This window comes from Sarcophilus harrisii, chromosome 3, assembly GCF_902635505.1.
Source record: "Sarcophilus harrisii chromosome 3, mSarHar1.11, whole genome shotgun sequence".
Classification (NCBI taxonomy): domain Eukaryota; kingdom Metazoa; phylum Chordata; class Mammalia; order Dasyuromorphia; family Dasyuridae; genus Sarcophilus; species Sarcophilus harrisii.
The window spans coordinates 139,156,062-139,179,835 of record NC_045428.1 but is presented as its reverse complement, the minus strand read 5'-3'; the positions used below and the strand labels follow the sequence as shown (position 1 = coordinate 139,179,835).

The following is a 23,774-nucleotide window of genomic DNA, read 5'->3' as shown; positions in this document are numbered from 1 at the left end:
TGAAGATCAAATAAATCAAAGAGGGGCCATAGTTTGTACCCCACAAAATTTTAGATCCTTTAAGTATCCAAACATTCAAAATTACAATAATAATCAGAATATGAACTGCCAGCTCTAGCTCATCACACAATAATTAAAAATCCCATTGTTATTTTCCTTTTGTAATTCCTTCTCAACCCCCACTGTCATCTTCTCTGCTTATGATTGCTACTCCTTTTCATTACCATTGCAAATATATCTATGCTGTTTTTAGTAACTTTGGTTCCTAGAAATAGTGACAACTTCTTTAGGTTTTATTGAAATAGGATTATTAAAAAGGATTAATCTACAAAAGGAATAAAACATTCTTAAACATAAAAATCATATCTATACACATAGATATGATTTTTATGATTATAGTATTCAGGGTAAATATAGTTACTGTGATCCATTATATAAAAACTCATGCCTCTGCTTCAAGTATTCAGCCACTTAAAAATATACACCTGCTTCTTTGAAAGATTGTACTTACTCTATTAAAATAAGTTTACAAAGGGAAAAAAATATGCTTTAAAAGAATTCTTAACTCTCTAGAAATTCATATGAGTAATATGATGAAATAACATCACATCATTAGGCCTGTATATACAATTTGAAAGGTATCTTTTTCATAGCAAATAAATCCTATGGGACTATTAAATTTTTTAGACTTTTTTTTTTATTCCCTGTTGGGTTGTTATGAGGTATATATGCTTTTTATGACTCTAATGAGATACCATTTGGCAGTTTCCATGTGGAGTCTTTGGATGACTGCTTCTTTATTTTTCCCTTTAAGAGATTTCTAACCAGTTTTATGCTTTTAATTTCCTTTTTGAAGCATCGGGTGATCACAGTACTGCTTCTAGATGTGAGTCTTCTTGTCAGACTGACACATTTAATTAAATTATATTCACTATTATTTGGTGAGTAGTTTAATCCCATTTATCTCTGTAAGTTAACCTACTATATATTCTCTAAACTGTGCCAAGTTCAGGAGGGTCTTAAAAGCTAATGTTTCTGTTATCTAGAGACTTTCCCCCCCATATCATCAATTGGATACTTTTATGTCTCCTCAAATTGCAGTAATTGAATTCAGTCCCCAGTGTAAATCAGATATATTAGGCTATCTCCTCTTTTCCAATTTCATTAGATTTCTTTTCCAAATAGAAGTTAATCAATGGCTATATTGGTATAATCAATGGTGGGGGAGCTAGAGTACATTCAGTCCCTAAGAAATATTCAAATAATAATTGGTACTACTAAAAATGTATATTTTTAACCAAGATTTCTTTGCCATTTTTGTGTCATGGCATTGGGGTTTGGGAAAGTCTGAAGAAATGTTCTCAGAATAATTCTTTTAAATGCAAAGAAACAAAATATTTAAATTGCAAATGAAAAGTATCATATTAAAAAATGGTAATGAAAGTATCATAAATCCTGCTTTAAGCCAAGAACCCTCTGATAATTTGTTCTCTTTAAATGATTTTGTTTATTTCTCATTCTTTGTATTGGAGACAAAAATTATACTAAAAAATTTTTTAATACCTCATTTTCTATTTTAACACATGGAATACATGACTGTTTAAACCAAGCTAATTCAAAATAAAATCAAGTTTCTCATTTACTCATTTTAATCTGAAATAAATTCATTAAATAAATGAAGTATTTTAGGCCCAGTACATGCACACACACACAACTCAAATTTAAAATTCTGTACTAAAAAATGCTTAGTGTAATTTTTTACAACTTTTTGTGGAGAATTGAGTTCTCAGAAACATTTCAAGAGTGACTCAATTCAACATTTATTATCTCTTATAGGCAAAGCACTGTGTTCTTTCATAGCCATCAAAAAATGAAACAGTTAAAAAAAATTAAACAAACACACACAATCTTTCCCCTCAATGGGAACCTTATAAAGTACATAGTGGTTCAATAATCCCATCTGAAGTTACAAAAGTGTCTAAATATGTAAAACAAAAGATTTAGACAATCAAATATTATAGTACAAAACATTTCTGCCTGAAAAAATGCAAATATATAAAAGAGGACATAATTATCCTTTTTAAAAAACCTCATTTCTACATTTTAATTTTCTGAGTTATTTTACTTTGTTGACATTTTGTTGGCTAGCTAGGTGGCAAGGCCATAGTACACTAGGCTTGAAGTCAGAAAGACTTGAATTTATATTCAATCTCAGGAACTTATTAGCACTCTGGACAAATCACTTAACCTATTTACCTTATTTTCTTTATTTGTTAAATGAGGGTAATAATAACAATTTCCTGGGGTTGTTATAAGGATTGAATGAGGCAATAATTGTAAAGTGTTTAGTACAGTGGGAGAGAATTAATATTATACTATTATATTTATAAGCAATTAATTGTGATCCATCTTTTTTACCCTTTTTTTTTCTGTAAAGGCCTAACTCTTGTTAAGGTCAGTCATTCAGTCTCTGAATGGCATGGTTGATTAATGAGATGGCTCCTAGTCCTTAAGGAACATGCTCCTTACTTTTGGGCAGAATCCCACCAAAATGGGAGACCTAAATTCTGTTTAGACTATAAACAAAATCCACTCTGGACAAGCCCTTACCCTGAGGGAAAGACCCCTTGTTATGAGTCCCTCTCCATTAAACTTTAGGATAACCCAACTCTTGAAGGAAAAACTAACCAGATGGTCTAGAGGAAAATGGGTTTCCCTGCCCAGATTGCTGGAGGCAATCTCATGATCAAGGTGCATTCTTAGTAGGAAGAGCTGAAGACTTTTTTTTTTTTTTTTGCTGAGGCAATTGGGATAAGTGACTGGCCAAAGGTCACACAGCTAGGAAGTATTAAGTATCTGAGGCTAGAGTTGAAATCAGGTCCTCCTGACTTCAGGGCTGGTGCTCTATCCACTGTACCACCTAGCTGCCCCAAGCTGAAGACTTTTAACCTACCTCCTTATTAAATATCCACCAATCAAAGTTGATTTTCATTTGTCTGGGAACTTCCTTTTTAAAAGGTATTTAAGGCATCTCTTGCAGTCAAGAGAAACCACTGGCCATCAATTTACTGATTGCTAGCTAATCATTAATAAATTGATTATCAATTATTTAGAATTTTTAATTGCTGTGAATATTTGGAATTATTAATTGCTCAAAAAACTCATGGAATTTTCATTTTTGACAAGTGGAAGAAAGTAAGCATTATTTAAATGTTACTTATTATTATTATTAATAATCTGACATTCTAGATGGCCCTATAATTCACATGTAGAATGTAGTATGGAATGTGATAGCTCTATTCTCTCAAATGATAGAAGACAAATATACTGTCATCACAACTGCAAGAGAAAGATTATAAATTCTTTATCTAATTCATCAAAATGAGTGTATAGTTAGAGCACATATATTTTCTCAATCTGATACCATCACAATACTATCAGTTACCAATTTGTGAGGGGGGGAAATTAATTTATATGATTAGTAACATAAGACTAATAAAATGACAATAATGAAAACCAAACCAGAGTCCAAATCTGTTTCACTTTCAATTGTTAATGTTAAATTGCTAGATCAACTGGAGAGTGTAGTAGATGAGAAGAGTAAAAACGATACCTTCATTGGTATAAGGAGCTCTGTGTGCATCTCCATAAATGAAGACTAGACCTCACCTGCAAGTTATAGTCACATGAACTGATTCAAGCATTGAGAACATAAATTACTTGTTCAAGGTCACATAAACAGTGTATGCTAGAAGCAAGTTAACTCTCTGCTTATTATCCCACACTGCCTCCAGGCGAAATATGATCTACATAACTACTATTCTGATGGTTCATCATGATTTGAGGAGATGCTGAAAATTACTAAAGTAAGATAAGGATCACCCTTATCCTTTGTTTTGAGGTAGAGATTTCCTGAACATTTTGGTAGTAAAACACAATTTCTGGGAAGTAGACTAAACAAGAAAGGTTCTGAATATGTGCCCAATAATATACTATATGTTCATGGTCTAAGAAATGACTAAGTTCAGAAATGCTCATCAACATGTGGGCTACAGAGCAATGAATTCTTGGATCTGAAAACCTAAACAACACAAAGAAACAAAATGGCCCTATTCCACTTCTGCAGTAATGTTGTGTAATAGTTATATTATTTACAGATTACTCTATAAATGACACCTTTGTCAAATGACTAATCAATTAATAGTTTTCTTGAAGAACTAAAACAAATCTGTATTGACATCTTTGCTATATCATCTTTGAGTTACAATTTTGCTATTTAAGTTCAGCTAAGTTCTAACTCCAGTTTGGCAATCCTTTTGCTCCTCCCTAATTGATTTCCTCTATAATGCTTTGTTAAAACTTTTTCCAAACATTTCTGTCATTTTCAAGCCTTTGAGACATTTTCTTCTTTTTATGTTCTCAGATGAGGATATTGCCTTACTTTCATCAAGAAAAATGAGGGCACTCATGAGTTTTCCTTTTTCCCTCTTTTTTTATCATAAAATCTCTTAACTTATCATCTCACTCTGCCTTCCTTTCCTCCCAGACTCTGATAATGGAGTGACCCTGGTCCTTGCAAAGAAAAACGTATTTATTATTGTTTCCATCTTCTTCATTAGATTAATCCTACTACTGTTTCTAATCTTCAATTTCTTCCTCTAAAAGTTTATTCTCTATTGTATTCAAACAAGATCAAATCTTCTACCTCTTTAAAAAAATTCACTAGCTCTACTGTCCCCAAAAGCTATTACCCTATATTTCATCTCTCTTTTTCAACCAAAATCCAGAAAAAAAAAAGTTATATATCATCTCTTACTTATCTTTGCAATCCCATTTCCAACTTTATCACTCAAGGGGAATTATTCTCTCCAAACTTACTGATGATTCTGTAATTGAGAAATATTATGGTCTTTTCCATTAATATTGATCACTTTCACTTCCTGGATACTTTCTCCACCTAAGTTTTCATGACACTCAAAAAAATCTTTATTTGTTTTTCTCCTATTTGTATGATCACGCCAATTTAGTTGTTTTTATTGTATTTATGACTTTACGGTGACTCCTAATTGTAGATTTCTCAAAAAAGCTCTGTTCAGGCCCTCCTCTCTTCTTTCTTCATTAACTTTGTTAGTGACCTCAAGAGCTTCTATGCATATAATTATCATCTCTGTAGCAGGTTTCAAACAGATCTACATATCGAGATAGTCCTTTGAGCTCTAGTTCCATATCAACAGCTGCCTCCTAGACATTTCAAACTAAATGTTCCAAAGTTCTTTTATTATCCACCTGTTCAAAAGAGAACTCATTTACTTTTCTCTAAGGCCTTCTTTCCCTCCATTGGTTTTCTTCATTTTCTCATGGGCAACACTATTTTTCCAATCCCCTAGATTCAGAATTTCTGTGTTCTCTGTGTTCTTTTTTCTTTATCCTACCTCTCCAATCGGTTGTCTGCCATTTCTACCTCCATATCATCTCTTTTATCCAAGGGCATGCTGAATGTTTTAAGTCACCTCTCTTGGATGGAAAATGCATATATAACACATGTTTGTTTAGTGTACTTTAATAATATTTTCTCTATCATTTTCTTAAATCTAGACAATCAATAAAACAATAAACAAAGTTATACTACTATATAGCAATTGCCAATAACTAAAGATGTAAATACTCTACTGCAAATATAAAAATGAAGTCTCACAACTGGCTTCAGCAAAGACTGCTTATGTCTAATCTCTTATCTCTATTCACACAGCCATTATCTTAATCCATGCCTTCATCTTTTCCTGTTTAAATTATTATAGTGACCTCCTAATTGGTTTTCCTGCATCAAACATCACTCCATTACAATCCATCTCCTACACCTTTGCCCTAGTAATTTCTTATAAGGATGATTTGATAAAATAGAATTTGATAAAATAAAAGCAACATTGGCTTAGAGTGCAAACTTATTGGTAAAACATTCCAAGAGAGGATGGCAGATGGTGAGCAATGCTATCTCACAAAACAGTTTAAGGCTGCAGAAAGATAAAACAATGTGAAAAAAAATTGGTTTGAAATGTACATAAGCTAGATCATCCAGAGAGAATTTATAGACAAAATAAGTATATAGGAAAAATATCAGATTTTCCCTCAATTTGATAGCAATCTGTTCTCGTCATTAATGAAAATAGAAGCACAACATTTCTGTTGTAATATATGAAACCCCACTTTTCTTAGGTTGATATGGTAATTGAAATCACTCATTAAGAACTCTCTCTTTCCCCCTCTTCTTTATCACAAATCCTCTTAAAATATGCTTCCATTTTACTTTCTTTTACTGCAGTCTCTGATAATGCAATGAACCTTTTCCTAGTCAAGGACAACCAACTTGTTTATTCACTACTATCTTAAAATAGGCTCAATTTTACATCCTTTATACAATTTTTGATTTTGAGGGTTTTGAATTTGAGGGACCTGCATTCTGGGCCTATGTAAATTCTGTTTTTATTTTGCCAGTCTCTCCACAGTGACACAAGTAGTAGTAAACTCAAAAGCTGAGGTTTTCTATAGTAACATAATCTAAGACTCAATTGTTCTTACTTATCCAAAGGGGGGGGGGGGAATTCTATTTCTGAAACATCAGTCCTTATTTGTAAGGTACTGGTATCTTCTGGTATTCTTGAAGAAGAGTGCCATGTGACCTGGCTTTCATATGTGCCTGAATGCTAACTGGCTAGGGTACAAGTGCCTAGCTTTTACATAGTCTTTTCTACACTACTTTTCTACACTGATTAATCTCTGAAGCCATGCAGCCTTTGTACATATTCAAGAAACTTAGTGGACTTAGATATAAATAGGAGTAAAAGTCTACAATAGATTGGTTCTCATAATTAACCTAGATATGAAATATAATGAATAACCTCAGGGGATGTCAGTTATCTCAGAATCAACTTGAATGCCAATAAATATCCTCAGAATAATCTTGACTGAAGCTACTGTTATCTTAGCGAGTGGGCAGCTGTTAAAAGAAACCCAAGAAGGGAGAAAAAGAATAAGAGATACAGTATTGTACAAAAGTTACAATAAAAGAAGAAAGTAAATCTGTTGAACCTTTGATAAGCAAATAGATAAAGAGTCAAGCAGCTAGAATAGAATATCATTGACTTTTCTTACAAGAAGAAAAAAAAATACATCAAAACTACATATTACTTTGTTTCTTCTAATTAGAAAATTAGAACCCCCAAATGGAGTTGCCTTTGAGTTTTCAGTGTATAAGTAATAATAACTAATGAAAATAATCCTGCCTGGATTAATCATTTAGTTTTATTCTATAGGATGAAATTAATCATCAGTAGCTCCTCAAATAGAAGAGTCACAGTTGCTGAAATAATTCACTAGATGTTTAAAAAAAAGACCACTCAGGGAAAATAAAAATCTTGCATGAATAAATAGAATTAGCATTTCAGAAGGTGAAATCAGGAACAAATTTAAAGATGAACTTGGATCAAACATATACTAAAGAATTCAAAGGCAAGGGGACAACAATTTTGAAATCATTAAAGCGTCCATTTTTTAAGATACCTGAACCAGAAAACACCAAATTAACTGCGAGAAAATGATATATAACATTAAAAATAAAACATGAAACTCAACTCAATTCTTTTAATATTTCCAGTCCCCTAGCACTTTATTCCCTTCCTTCTACATTCTTTTGTCCAATGATACCAACCTCTTTGTTGTTCCTTTCAGAAGATATCCCATCTGATTCCATACATTTTCCTTGGCTGTTCCTCATTCTTACAATGATGTCTCTCTTTTTCTCTGCCTTCTGGTTTCCCATCTTCCCTCAAGTCTCAGCTAAAACCTACCTTCTGTAAGAAGTCTTTCCCAGTTCCCTTTGATTTTAGTGCTTTCTCTCTAGTGCTTCCATCTATCCTGTATTTATCATTCATGTACATAGGTAGAAATCTTATAATATATGCTTATTATTTCATCAGTCATTAAATGTTTATGGTGTTGTACCATAGCTATCTCTGATGAAGCATGAGACCTTTCTCATATTTTATATCATTTTTCCTTCTAAAATGTATTGATTAAAATTAAATTTTAAATTTAAATTTAAATTGTTTTGAAAATTGAATCTCTGAATTTATCCCTCTCTCACCTATCAAGCCATTCTTTGTCATAAAGAGTTAACATTGTTGAACAAAGCTATCTATAAATTGTGTTTGACCATGTTTGTATGCGCATGTATGTGTGTGTATAAAATATCTCATACTCATAAATTCCCACTTATAGATGTTATACTTTCACAATTGCTGAAAGCTATAGATAAGATAAGATACAGATGTGTGTATTATGACAAAACGAAAACAAGTTTCTGAAAAAGTGAAGCAAAACATACTTTTTGGAATTGTAATTGGAGTTGGAAATAGATTTATTTCCAACTAAAAGCTCCTTAAGCACAATTTAGTAGATGCAATCACAGAAATAATTTTGCTCAATAATCCTCTGATTATCAACCTAATGCAAGGCTCAAAATAAAATATCGTAAATATGCTCATCAAAGATATCAACTACTGAAAGATAATATACAATAGTGGAAAATGTATAATCAGAAAACATGAGTTCACAGCCTTACTCTGTCACTTTCTGCCTGTGTCATCTTGGGGAAATAACTCCTCTTTAAGGCTTAGTTTCTTCATCTATAAAACGTGATTTTTATCTTTAAAATTAGATGATCTTTAAGGACTCTGTAAAGTTGTCAAACTTGGCTGTCTGTAACACCCAAGAAACCCATATCAAATTAAAATGTAATTATGAAATATCTGACAAAATAAATAAAAATATAATAAATCATAAATAATACTATACTTTAAAACTAATTCTATATGTAACCAGACATGAGCTTTATGGATCTACTTCTATTTGAATTTGACTCCATTGCAATTCTAAATCTAGAATTGGGTCCTTTCTGCTACATACAATTCACAGGTCTCGCTAATGATGGTTAGGTCCACCAGAAGCTCCTATTAATGAATGACGTACATACTGAAGGCATCAATCAGAGAATACTAGCAATCCACATAGGAAAAACAAAAAAAGATGAAGAATTCTTGTTGCTCAGATCAACATGTTCAATACAAGATGCTCAACACATAACTGGCCCCACCATGCATGTATCTTGGACAAGCACTGAAACTGATAATGACCTAGAAGTAGAATAGAATAGATTATACTTGGAAATGATATAGGGATTGGAATGATACTAAGCTAATCAAAAGCCCATCTTTTTATATATCAAAATTCTACTAGTACTACCACTATTTGTTCCCAAGTCATAGAATACCACAAATTCAGAAGAATCATATGGCAAAGGAGAGACACATGATATTAAATGGGTTACAGCTTGAAAGCAATATGCTTTAAATGCAAGAAGTGATTTAAGATATTCAGAAAAGAAGAGGTCAGTCACATATGAGCAAATGAAAATTAATAATGAGTGCTGGTATCCACATAATGTTAAAAATCTTAAAGCATCTTAAGATGTTGAGTAGTGGATTTATTTTTTTGTTTTGTTTTTTTTAACAGAACATGAACAAAGATCACCGTGAAAGAAAAAGTGTGGGTGAGGTCCAATGCATATTACTGGATAATGGAATTATATTGATTCCTTGGACTGAAATAAAAACCATATTTTCTATTTTCAAAAATTGATGGCTTTTAAGTGGAAAATAAAAGCATATCTAAACTAGTTAGATTTAAATCCTTATAGAATATTAAAGTAGATTTACAAATTTTGACAAATTCTCTTGGTTAACATGCCAGTTTTCCTACTCTTATATAAAGGAAAAATGACCTAAAGGAAACTAGACTGAATATAAGTATATATTAAATCATAATTCAGTCAATTCAAATATCTCAGGGCAAAACCTAAATGTGTTATAGCTGTTCACTATTCATTTTTCCCATCGCTCTGTATTGTGTCTCACCAAGGCTGCAATCAAGTGACTGGTAGCATCAATGTAGTTAATATAATGTCAAGATAGCTCAAGAATGATAAAATTCAGGTTAAAAAAAAACTCACCGACAAAATTCACCCAGAATATGACATAAGATGAAAGCTTTAAATCTAAAAATTAAAAGTCATCTAATTATAACCAATTTATTTTGTTGAAAAGAATTTAAGCATTAGAGAGGTGCTCTGACTTGCTAAGGACCACATAAGTGGTTAAGTAGCTGAACAGAGATTATTACTGTTTTTTCTTTCTACTACATCAAACCGTTTCATCCAACATGATCAATTGTGTCTTCTTATGACACATAGTAGGCAGCTTGGTGGAACAGTGAAGATAGCACAGGGGGATTTAGGATAACCTGAGTTCAAATCATGCCTCACACAACTTGGGTAAATCATTTCACTGAAGAAACTTAGCTTCTTCAGCTGTAAAATGGAGATAATAATATCTCATGGTGTGTATTATGAAAATGAAATGACTGAAAAAAAATATGAAAGTCCTATATAAATGTGAGATATTGTTTCCAACCAAAAAAAAATTCAATTAAAAGCAAGTTTTTAAAAAGTGACATAAATTTTTAAAAAGTATTTACATAGTCACTTACTTTAAATTGTGAAAAAGTTCATTTTCAAAATATTTACTTTGTTAATCTTCCTATTTACAGGCTACATAAACTTTAAAAATCTGTTAACTCCATCTTATTTTTAGCAGTCAAAAAGTTAAGAGTACATCTATCTTGTCTGTCTGTCTCCTCTCTCTCTCTCCTCTCTCTTCTTTCTCTTTCTCTCTCTTCCTCCTTCTCTCCCTCCCTCCCTTTGTCTGTCTTTCTCTCTGTGTGTGTATCTCTCTGTATCTCTCTCTCTCTTTCTCTCTCTCTGTGTATCTCTCTGTATCTCTCTTTCTTTCTGTCTCTGTCTATCTCCTCTCTCTCTCATCCTCTCTCTCTTTATCTCTCACTATCTCCTCTCTCTCTTGTCCTCTCTCTTTCTGTCTCTCTGTATCTCTCTGTAGCATGCTCTCTTTCTCTCTCTCTCTCTCTCTCTCTCTCTCTCTCTCTCTCTCTTCTTCCCTCTCTTCTCCCTCTCCCTCCTTTTCCTTCTTCCTCTTCCTTTTCCCTTCTCCCCTCTTCACTCTCTTCCTGTGTGTGTGATGAATGAATCCCTTTGAAGGTATGATGAAGTTTTATCATTTTTTATGGAAAAATACATAAGATTACAAAGGAAATCTACTATAATTAATCACAGTCATCAAAATATATAAAAAATACAAGCTCTTTAAGAACCTTCTCTTTTAAAGGATTTAAATTCAATATCCACAACAACAACAAAGGGAGGGGAGAAACAAAAGAAGGGACAGAGGGAGAGGGAAAAGGAGGAAAAAGAAGACAGGGAGGGAGGGAGGGAGGAAGGGAGAGAGGGAGGCAAGGAAGGAGGGAATGAGGGAGGGGAGAGAGAGAGAAAAAAGAGAGAAGGGAGGGAATTAGGGAGGGAAGCAAGTGAAAAAGAAGAAGGGAAAGGGGAAAGGAAAGGGAAGCCACATATTTAAATCTTTGCTCAAAGTCTTTTTTTTTTTTTTTTTTTTTTTTTTTTTTTTTTTTTTTTTTTTCTTTCTTTTCAGGGTCACATAAAGGTTAGTGCGGATGAATGCTTCTTAAAATGTTTGATTCACCCTGCACCCTACGGCTCTAAGGAAGTTGTACAGGCAAGCCTAGAGTTATTAGTGCATTTAATTAATTTCAAGCAAACTCATGAAAATATTTTCAGATATTTTTCTTGGTTAATATGATCATGAGGGAGATTCTCAGCCTCTAGCATATGAATATTAAAGGATATTTCTCTATAATCTAATTTGTAAATACAATAATTACTAGTATTATGTTGACATAACAGATCTAACAGAAGTCTTTCAACTCTCAGAAGTTGAATCATAGAAAACAAAATTCATAAAACTTTGCACCCAATAAATAATTGAGGACAGCTTGAGATTTTTTGGTAATGTTCTTAATAAAAAATAATAATACAATAGGGTTTAATGATCAATTTTCAGTCATTAACTATAGAATTATTATAATTACATGGGGACAAGGCTCTTGATTTTACTACTATAGGGGACTTCTAAGTGAGAAAACTACCAGTACAAATATGCACCATCTCTGTAGTTTATACTTTTAAATAATTGCCTAGAGTACTACAATACAGTACAGTACTACAGTACTGGTGTCAAACTCAAATAGAAATGAAAGTAACTGTATTATATATCAGATTTTCTCTGGATTACATATCAACAGATTTAAAAGGCAATGTTTTATTGTATTGTTTTTCATTTTGTTAAATAATCTTCAATTATATTTTAATCTGCTTCAAGTCAAACTACAGAGTGCTATCTGTGGTGCCATGTGTTTGGCAATTTGAGTTTATAACACTTATGAATTAAGTGTTTTGCCCAAGGTCACAGAGAGTTAGTTTATATCAGAATTAAGACTTGAATCCAAGTCTTATCTTCAAAACCTCTTCTATATTCATATTACCATGGTGCCATTTTATTTGCATAGCTATCTTTTACATTCACACATTTGTAAGACAGTCTTCTCTGACAATATAAAAGAGGAGGAATTTTGGATTTATTTTACTATCTAATCTTAAAAAAATATAAACAATTATTTTTAGGGGAATTATATCTTATACATTCATGCATATTGCTTATTTTCATGTGACAGCCACTAGGTACCCAAGCTTTAGACTTTGATCTGAGAAAACGGAAATGTAGTCAAACCAGTCAGACTATCTTATGATAATATGGAATTAAGGTAGTAAGTGGCTGAAATTGAACATATAGTAACAATCACTGAAATTCATTTTAAAAAAAGAAAATTACAAAATGCATTAAGATAAGGCATCAATACAATGGAAAGCAGAGAATTGAAGCAATTATCCAGATAATTTAGGCAAAAATCACTGCCATTCAAGAACTCTCACATTACATATTCAGGTAAGTGTGAGACTTGATTTTACCATGTAATTGCTCTTGTGTTATATTTCAATTTCTGTAGGTAGAACTAAAGATTCCTGAGAATTGATAATAATTTAGCATACCATCGCTCTGCTCTTCACATGTGGATATGTGTGTGTAGGGGATTTGATCAGATATTAGTCTCTTTAGTGCCATTAGGGTACAACAATCTGTGGTGTTCAGCTTTTATGCTCAACTTCAGGAGGTTTTATAAATTAGATTACACAGCATTTCCAAAGCAATTTAGATGCCACACACTGAATAGAGGTTAGAAAAATGGTATGCATCTACACCAAAATGTTCATGGGACAAATTAACTGTGACTACTTACAGTGGAAATTGTGTTCTTGCTGCTATTAACATTTTCCAGAGTTTTTAATTTCTCAGAAAAAAACTTTTGATAAATTCCAGAGAAACAGTGTTAAACTCAGCTTTCTTAAAAAGATTTCAAATCTCACCTATGACATTACATAGTGAGACTGAGATGAACATTTTTCAATTAAAGCACTAGGATTAGCAAATCTGTTATTGCCTATGCCTTTGCTAACAAGTCTTCCTAAAAAGGATTAAGCTATTATGCTTTTAAAAAAAAAAGTCACAGAAGAGTCAACCTGCTTCTTATAAACAAGTGGAGCTTTATGACATAATCACATTAATTTGGAAAATAAATAATTTGATTTATAAATATTTGGCATGCCTATTGGCAGTGTAAACATGGGCCTGGAGTTAGAAAGATCCTAGTTCAAATATTTCCTCAAACACTGACTACCTGTGTGACCCTGTTCAAATCCTTTAACCTCTCTGAGAGCCAGATTCCTCATTTGTAAAATGAGAATTGTAACAGAACTTATTTTATAGAGGTTTTTGTGAAAACCAATAAAACACACTCATACACACATATACACATAAATTGTTTATAAAACTTAATGCACTCTATAAATTCTAACCATTATTATTACTTATATGTAGATATATACATATATTTGAGCCTGAGTTAGGTGTTATTGTCATTTCAATTTTATAGATGAAAATGCTGGTGCTCAGAGAGTTTAAAATCGGTAAATAGCCAATAAATATTAGACTGTAATTCAAATACAGACTTTTCAACCCCAAATTGTTCAATATTACCACAATATAACATTCAACAATCTCTCCAAAGTCCATATTTATTTTTTCTCCAGAAAAGGGTTGTATATTAAATTGTATTGAATTATCCCTGTATTTAAACACATTTTATGAAAAGCTATAATTATTTTTCTAATATCATTATATATTTCTATTATTGTTGGCTTTTTCATTATTAAATGATAGATGCTCAGTAAATCTAAGGAAGCATTATTTAACCAGCAGTACAATCAGTTCTGGTATAAAATTTGTTTTGAAAACACAAATTTGTCCTACCTCATATGATAAGTTAGGGAAATGATTTTAACACCCAGCAAATTTTGTGTTTTCTTATGCACAATTTCATTGGTGCAGAAAACTCTGCCACTTCACAAAAATTCTCAAAGAGCAATTCTTTCTATGCCCACATCCACAGGTAAATTTATGATTTTTGTTAAGGTAAAGTTCTAAATCTGTTTATATCTCTTGCTGCAGTAGAAACCATGGACTGCAAAGATTTGGTCTGTTCCTATCTCCAAGCCCAGGACCCAGTTCTGGAATTTTGGCCCACCAAGATTTCCCCAAATCTGCCAGTCCACCTCCTGTTATAATCAGGACACAGAGTGAGACAAAATTCAAGGCAGTGAACACCATCACTACTTATTGATGCATTCATGTATTTATTAATCATTTAACATACGAAACTATGCTACCATGTTTATTAGTTTCTATCATTTTTGACTGTCACTAATGAATTTCTTATAAATATCTTATAAAACTTGTTCCTTTTATTGAGATTCTGCATATCTAACGCAATGATTTTTTAAGCGCACCCAAGTCATGTTATAGCAAAACTGATTATGCTGGATTTAGAATTAGAAGAGACAGGGGTTAATTTCTATCCTTCTACTTAACAATCATTGCATCTTTAGGCAATTCAATTTAACTCTTAGGGCCTCAATATCTTTGTCTGAAATGGAGAGAACCTGTAAAGCCCCTTCTAGAATTAAATCCTATGGTCTAGTCTCTGCTTGAATAAGAAATATAGCAAGTCTAAATATCAACATAATCATATAATCAAGTGACAGAGTCAACATGAAAGTGATGACTAATTTTAAATAAATTAAATAGAATTGACATTAATGAAGGTGTTTATGATTTTTTTCAGGAGTTATATTTGTTGAATTGTACCCCTCAGATTTCTTTCATCCTAGTCAGAGATATGCAAATCTCTCCATCTAGTGTGAAGACTGAGTTAGTACCCTGGATGCCTTAGAATCAGCTGGAGTCAGGTTAAACAAAAGTCCTTGGTCTTTATTCTTGGTCTTTAGGGGTAGAAGTGAATTGGATAGACGCAGGATCTCCACAACCTCTCCTCTTCGTCTCCCACTCAAAAAGTGGCCCTGGCTAGTCTTACTCCACCCCCTAGTCCCTCCTACAATTCTCTGTAAACACCAATTATCGAGTCAGCACAGGATAATGGGAAGGGCCATTTTCCAAGCATATGCTTATAGAGTATTGTCCAATCGGTAGTTAGCCTTAAGTGTTTGGTTGTCCGACCTCAGTGCAGAAACTCAGGAGTTTCAGCCCTTTACATCCTAGAGCTCAACCCTTCTAGTTTCCTTTACAAATTTTTAAAAGTGTGTGTATCCATATGTGTGTGTGTGTGTGTGTGTGTGTACACATACTCAAACAATTAAAAAAAAGTTGGTTGTCCTAAATCTAAATCCTCTATGAATTTTTGAAAGTATATATATATATATATATATATATATATATATATATACCTATATATATGCATATGTATGCACATACATACACATACATATCTAAAATGGAAAAGACTTGGTAGTCCTAGACTTGAAAAGATTGCTTTGAGTGTGTGGAAAAAGTCATTATTTGCTGACACTCATCATTTATTTTGCGTTTTCTAAATTCATTGATGTGTAAACTGCTTATGAAAGCTTGATAATCACTTTATAAATCACTCAAGACTGGCAGAAATAAATATTAATGAGTCAATTTACAGGAAATTCAGAACTATTTCTACTCCTATCCTCGTGGTGGAAAGCCTTCATTATTTCATAAGAAAGAATGTACAATTTATTGGCTATAATAGTTTTTTTTCCCTCAAGATAGTCCTAAAACTATGTATTACATTACTCAAACTGTACTCAAGAAGAAAGACTCCTTGGAGCAAAGAACATTTCCTCTTAAAAACTATCACAGAATGAAGAGCTTAAGTAAAAAAAAAAAAATCATGTTTGTAAACCTAGTCATAAAAAAGAAACTTTAACCTTGAGGGACATAGTAAATGGAGTGTTCAGTTTGTTGAATTGAACATGCTTCATCTCATGAGAAGGAAAAATACATAGCCAGCTGCTTAGATTGATTTTAGAAACATTGGGATAGTCTTCAAATTCATCTCTTCCTCTCCTTACTATACAACCATAAAATATTAGATCCAGAGAAAATAATTAAGAAATAATATAATTTACTTTTTTCATTCTGTGCAATAAGAAAATGGATGTCTGGATAAATTTGCCCAAGAAAAAGTTTTGGATTTAAAATCAGAAAACCAGAATTCATAATTTGCCCTGCCACTTAATAGCTAAATGACTTTGGGCTAGTTACTAAACTCTGGATCTCAATTTCCTCCTCTGTAAAATAAAGGTATTGTAATAGATGATTTGAAGACCCCTTCCAGTTCTAAATTTATGATTCCACAAGATAAAATGTTTATCTTTCCTTGCATGGTGTAATAACAAAGATAGGATTCAGACCCTATTTCCAAATCTATGTTATTTCTGATGTGGTAAAATCACCACCAGGAGTGGTAATATATAATATATTAAGGAGAGTAATAATTTTAAAAATATTATAAAAATAGTGAAATAAAGATCTGGTTAATAGTTCAATTGATCTGAAGAAATCAAGTCAGGTATCTATCACAGGTTACAAAGGGATACTACTTTATTTATGAAAATACCTTCAATTTCAAAGTTACAAATGAATGAACAATTTGTTTTGGGGAAATATAGTCTTTCAGGGAAAAGTTCAGTTCAGAGAAAATGAAGGAGTTCAATCTTTTAGAATTCAGGGGATATTAGACAGGAATGGGGAGCAGAAAGAAACTTGGTAGCTTAGAGGGAGGAATTAAGGAGGAGAAAGGTGAATCTATCTGGATGACCAAGTACCAGACCTTTCTAAAGATACCTTCATCATGACCTCAAAAGTTGTTTAAACTAGGCAATCTTAGAGGCTGAAGGGATAGACAACAGAGGCTGATAAAGAGAGCCTTCCTAGTGCCTTTGGGATTTCTACTCTCTGTGACCAAAAAAGAATAAGTTAAATTTTTTTCCCACACAATGGGCCTTGAGATACTTGTAGAATTAACATTCTTATTTTCCTTCTGATTATTCTTCTCTACATTTGTTTTTTAAATATCTTTATCTATTCACTCCTATATTCTTCAATAGATTACTCATACTATCAATCACATTGAAGTACAAGTATATGTAGAGAGCAAAGGAAAATGGGCTCAAACTCAGGTAACTGGGATAACTGGAAATTGTTATATTATAGGGGGTAATGTTGAGCCTTGGATTTTCCTTCTTCAATATGTCTACTTTGTTCTCAATTCTTGATGTATATGGCTGTGTTTATGGCCAATTTCTATTGCTTACCAGGAGACAAAAGGAAAATGTCCAAATCCTCCAATCCTTTAAAGCTCATGGAGTTATCCTCTGGCTAATCTTAGAAAGGGTTTTGAGGAAAAGAACAAAACTAACCTTTCTCCTTTCTTAACCCATCCTTCATTCAGTTCTTAGAGGGTTTTTTTAACCACTAAGCTGCAAAATGCTGGATTCTTTGATTGTGAACTTGCATCCTGGTTTTATGAAAACCCCATAGGGCATGACCAAATCCCTCAACCAATTTAAACAGACTTCCTGTCACATCCAATTTTAATGCCTTGATTGAATGGATATTCCCAGGCCTTGTTCATATTCACTTCATACATCTGATTGAATGATTCAAAATTTCCCCCCACAAAGGTGTCAGGACACACTTTTGTAACTTTAATTCAAGTGGAATAGGTTAGTTTTATTGATTGCCTCAATTGACTGCAATATTTAAACGGATGTAACTGCTAGAAATAAATGCAGTTCTTTTATGTACAAAATAATGTGCACAGCTAATTCAATCACCAGATAGATTTTTGGAGCATGTACAAACTTCTGTAGCTGGTTTAGGTCTGCTAACTCTATGGTGGACAAACTTCTGATTGGCTTCAGTGCCAGAAATGGAGCACAATCAAAGGTAGCTAACTGCTCAAAACAAGAATCTTTGTCTTTCCTGTTTGACAAACATCCTGTTTGTACAGTTTTAAGTCTACAAATAAGGAAATGTCTTGAACTATTCTCATGAAGTCTAACATGTGGTCCATGAATATGGGCTTCTGTTATGTCCCTGTTTGAGTTTATTCTTACGCTCTTTTAGATGAAGGATGTATTAGAGACCTCTACAACCTTCTACAACTTTGATAGATTAAATGCAGGAGCCATGAACCAAGTTTTGTAGCTTGCCAACATGATAAGGACCCACCACGGACCAAGAACAACCAAAAGGAGCTTTATCGATTGAGCTGTAACACCATCTGTATCAAATTTGGAAATAAATATGATGAGAGCAAGTGCATTCTAGAAATTACTTTAAATTCCAATCTGTTCTCCCCCAGATACTGAGAATGTGTCCTAAGTGTTAGGGGAAAATATTTGTAGCATCTGCTTTTACTTTCTCTTCTCAGAAAACATCTTTGTGAAATTTAACTGATTTTAGTTTATTAAATGATATTGGGATATTATCATTTACTATTGATATTGGGGAAAATACACAGGAATGCTGAATCTTACAACATTAGGGAAATACACACCCACCTGACAGGGGTACCTCCAGAATCCTGTCAATTGAATCCTGTAGATGGGTAGCATTGCTCAGATACTTGACTTTAACAGATGGGGAATTTAAATAATAATGCCCAAAACTTACATGAATTTTACTAGTTCTTTCTGAATTAACTGTTTGTGTATAATCAAAATAATTGACTTTTTAAAGATAGAGAAAATTAAAAATAAGGAAATATGGCATGCAATTAATAATTTCACAATTGGCACATGGAAAATGGACAAAATCAGTGAACAGAAAAAAAAATAAGAGAAACTTTAGTAAGAAATTTAATTAAAAGAGAACATTCTAAATCACGTGAGGATAAAACTAGAAAGACAGCAGACAAAAATGAAGAAAAAATGTTGAGGTTTCTGTAAAAAAATTTTTCTTCAAAGATGATATCACAATATAAAGACACAAAGTGGTAGCAAATAGATTGTGGAAAAATACCAATTTAGAATAGGTTAGCAAAATGAGTATTAAATGCATTATTATAGAGTTGTATGACAACAAAAGTAAATAGACCTAGTATACAGCAAGAATGCAGATAGGAGCTGGATAAAACATGCTCTAGCAATATCCACCCAATATCAATAGATTTGTAGGATTAACTCCTACATATATGGCAGGGTTTATGAGAAGACATGAACAGGAGTCCTATAAGATGGGAAAGTATATCTAGGTTAAAATATTTATTACTGATGATAATACTCATAGTTATGAGCGCTCTGATCCACAAAAATGTGAAAGAATGCACTTTTACTATTATTGACATTTAAAATGAAATTTTAAATTTGCTATATAAGGGAGAAAAAAAGTAAAGGGAACTAGATTCATCTAATTATTTAAGAGACAGTGAGTGATAATTCAATGTCAGATGTATTCTATCACTGTGTCAGTATGACTAAGTAGTTATTGAAAATACACAGAGAAAAGGACAATAGACTTGGGGTTCTTGAAAGAAAGGTTTTAACTAAACATCAGTATAATCTTCTACATGTTAAAGGACATGAGACATATAAACAAAAAAAGAAGCAGCTGCTTTTATTGGAAATGTTTAAGAAAATGGTTTTCCACAAAATAGGGAAGGTGAGCTAAATAAATTAACAAACCTTATAGTTTTATGATTCTGTATCAAAGGAGTCTTCAAGTAGTCTTTTAAAGAAAGATTTTGAGATTTTGCATAATCTTTGGGCCAAGAGAATCAAAAATATTACCATACAAGACACATTTTGAAGATATTATGACAAATGTGTCTGAAAATTCATAAAATATCCTGAGATGATTTAATAGAATCATCATAAAAATACATTTTCTGGTTTTTTTTAGACTAAATGCCTTTGGAATTAATTTCAGATCAATTTAATAATATAAAGCAAGCTATTAAGTTACTAGTATATTACTTAAATGTCTCTTCCTTAAACCATTCTATCCTAATAAATTATTTTTTCATGGTTAATTACTCTATTTTTTCTATTGAAGTTCATCCGTATAGCTATTTGTCTTACATGTATACGGAAGTGTTTAGATCCATAAAAAGAAGTCTTGAACATGAACAGTGGGAAGAAAAAAGAAAAAAAGATTACAAATATAATAGTGTGGATCAAATGTGAATACCTTTAGAAAATGCATTTCCCATCTCCAACATATTTTTGAATTGAAAACTGTTATAACAAAACCATTTGATTTTATTTTTAAAGTAAAGAAGCATATAATATTTAATCAGTAACTAGGATTTAATGATTTAAGACCTTTATTCAAATATCAACAAAAGTTTAAATGATAATTTCAAAACTAATATACAACAGAACTAAATGTCTAGTTTCTCAATTACTGTAGGTTTTTTGGTTTTGTTGTTATTATTATTATTTCTTGAGGAGCCAGTAGAAGGTAGAGGAATAATAAATTAGATGGAGAATAAAAGAATAGAAGCAGCTTCTTACCTGCTCAGATAATTTTTTTCCATTGATGTGAGCCTGCATAACAGCATCATTAACAAGCAAGTGGAAGTTCAGAAGCACATGCTCAATGTCATATGTCCCATGTATAGTATCAGAAAGTTCTTCCAGTGATCGAATATATCCCCGCCAGTGGGGGTCAATCTCTGCCACATTAGCCAAACAGCCTCTTACAACATTAAGGCAGTACCCCATACATGGCTTACTTAAAGTCAGAGCCTGACAATGGGGACAGTATTGCATCTTCAGGAGTGCTTTGCTGCACTCTTTTGAAAACTGCAGATGATCAGTGGTATTGATGACTTCAATGCCTAAATTAAGAGCCTGCAGAAAAGTTCGGCTGGGTAACAATGATCTCCCCATCTGTCCCATTACAATTCTGGGAACATTTCCAAAGGGGTTAATATCTCGCCTTGCCATTCGAATGCATTCTGAGTATTCCAAGGAAATATCAGTCACACCTGGGTTAATGAGATGATTGTAGACTAGAGGAAACAGCGTATCAAAGAATCTGTTAACAAATTCATCTGGACTGATGTCGGTGCCAAACACAAAGAGCCCTACATCTGTGAAAAGCTCCTGAACTGAGGCAGCAGCCTCTAAAGCCATGTTCCTATAAGTGTTGCAGAATAAAGTGCTGGTATAATTCTCTGCTTGCTTGATGAGAGTTTCAAAGGTCTCTGTAACAAGAAGGGAAAGTAGAGATAAGACATTTGAATATTTAACCAAATCATTAATCGATCAATTAATAAAATATTTATTAAATACCTTACATGCTCTAACATTTTCAGTATCATATATGGAACTGAGAACACGTATATGAAAGTAAGACAAGTACCTACCTTCAAGAAGCTTACTTTGTACTGGAACATTGAAGTTTAAAACACTAAATTGACATTTTGATCAAGACAGTGAAGTAATTTCACAGACAATTAATCTACCTAAAACTAATAAATGAATCATTACCTTCTGCTATTATGAGGTATCAATTTAGATTTCAGTGATTATTTCTTTAAAAATTATATATATGCATATATATATACTTATATAAATGTAGAAAGACATGTTATATAGGATACATATGATCAACAGTATAAAATGACTGCATTTGCCCCCACCAACTTCTGATATCTATCAAAATAAGCTGGAAATTGAAATTATATGTAATGTAGTTCTATCCTCTCATTAGTTCAGCAGTTATTTCACAACCCAATTAATTAAAGATGAAATATCACCAATCATTTAATTTCCTATCATGAAATCCATTATGTATAGGAGATGACTAAAGGTGACATTAAATCTTTCACATAAATGACTTTTTTATTATTTAACTGAGTTCTTTCATAATGAAAAGTAGCAGGATTATGTACAACTATTATATAGTAATAAAAATAATGTGTTAAGCATATTATAATAATCCTCCACACAAATATTAAAAGAAGTGAACTTATTTTTTCTTTTTTCCAAATATCTGTTAATTTGCAAGGTATTGCATTTACTTCATTCTTCTTTCCTCTTTCCTTCTAGCCAATGTAAGAACTGTATTTTTTTTATCCAGACAAAAATATTTGGGAGGCTGGGAAGTGGTGCCATAGAAGACAATCTGATTTTGGAGGTGAAGTGAGGAAATAGCAGAATAGATCCCTGTGAGAGACAGCTATTATTATAAGACTCTGGAGGTGCTTTCCCAGGGACAATTCTTGTCACAACAGTGCTGATGGAGGTAAGGTGATGACAAGATTAAATGCTGGAAATATGAACAGTATAAGGATGAAGAACTCTTGCTTTTCTGAATTTAATAACCTGGGAACCTTTCTTTGCTAGTTATGACTGATTCCTCTATTAATGAATACTTTAAAGAGTTCCTTTTCCTATAGCTCAAGTAAGAAGGTATTAAGTAATTCTTTTCCCTAGAAGTATACAGTACTACCATTTACATATTAACTGACAATTGAAGAAAATATAAGATTCTATTTTTCTAAGCTCTAACTGAAATGGAATATTGCCTTCAATCATGACTTTTAAAAAGCTTTTTCCCCCTTAGGGATGATCCATAGCCTTCATTAGCCTACCATAAGTTTCTATGACACACTAAAAAGGTTAAAAAAAAATCTCTGCTTTTGGCAGATTTGAGGATTCTAGGTCTTCTAAATTGCATGCAGAGTTAATGCCATGAACTTCAAATGTGGCATGGTAATCACTACCTTAAAATAAAAGATAGGCATTATCTGTCAAAACATTGTTGGAGAAGATTAGAATTATTTTAAAGATTATGTTCTTAATTATCCACTCTGTCACACTCAGTGGTTCAACAGCCTCTTGTCAACACTTGAATAAAGAAAAGACCTTCCTAAAAACTGTTTGGAAGTTTGAAACTATCAGATTCATTTTGTGTGTGTGTGTGTGTGTGTGTGTGTGTGTGTACATGTGTGTGTTTCAATGATTACAACTTCTGAAGATTATCACTATTTGGAACTTGATTTATCATTTTAGTAATCTGGTTGGTACAAACTGTTTTTTTCTCACCTGCTCTAAAAATATCAAGAAAAAAATATTTAATCATTCAAATATGGGCTACTCTCCCAAATACAGAGCATACCCTTTAAAATGAAAGATATTTGAAAGAAACACAAGCTAATATACTTCATTATTCCAAAGGAGCTATGACTTCACGAATTAGTATTTCCTCCATTTGTGTAGAAAACCTATCAACATCTCACCTTATTTCAGTCATATCTGTATCCTAGAGAAATCTACAAGG

General features: G+C 32.4%; 1 protein-coding gene across 1 annotated transcript in view; it reads right to left on the bottom strand.

The window, feature by feature from the left end:
- Positions 1-23,774, bottom strand: part of GPC5 (glypican 5) — a 2,065,974-nt gene that overhangs the window by 1,666,540 nt on the left and 375,660 nt on the right. Inside the window, exon 3 of the mRNA XM_031963619.1 lies at positions 20,999-21,693. Coding sequence (XP_031819479.1) covers positions 20,999-21,693 — 695 coding nt within the window. The remainder of the gene's footprint in view (positions 1-20,998; positions 21,694-23,774) is intronic.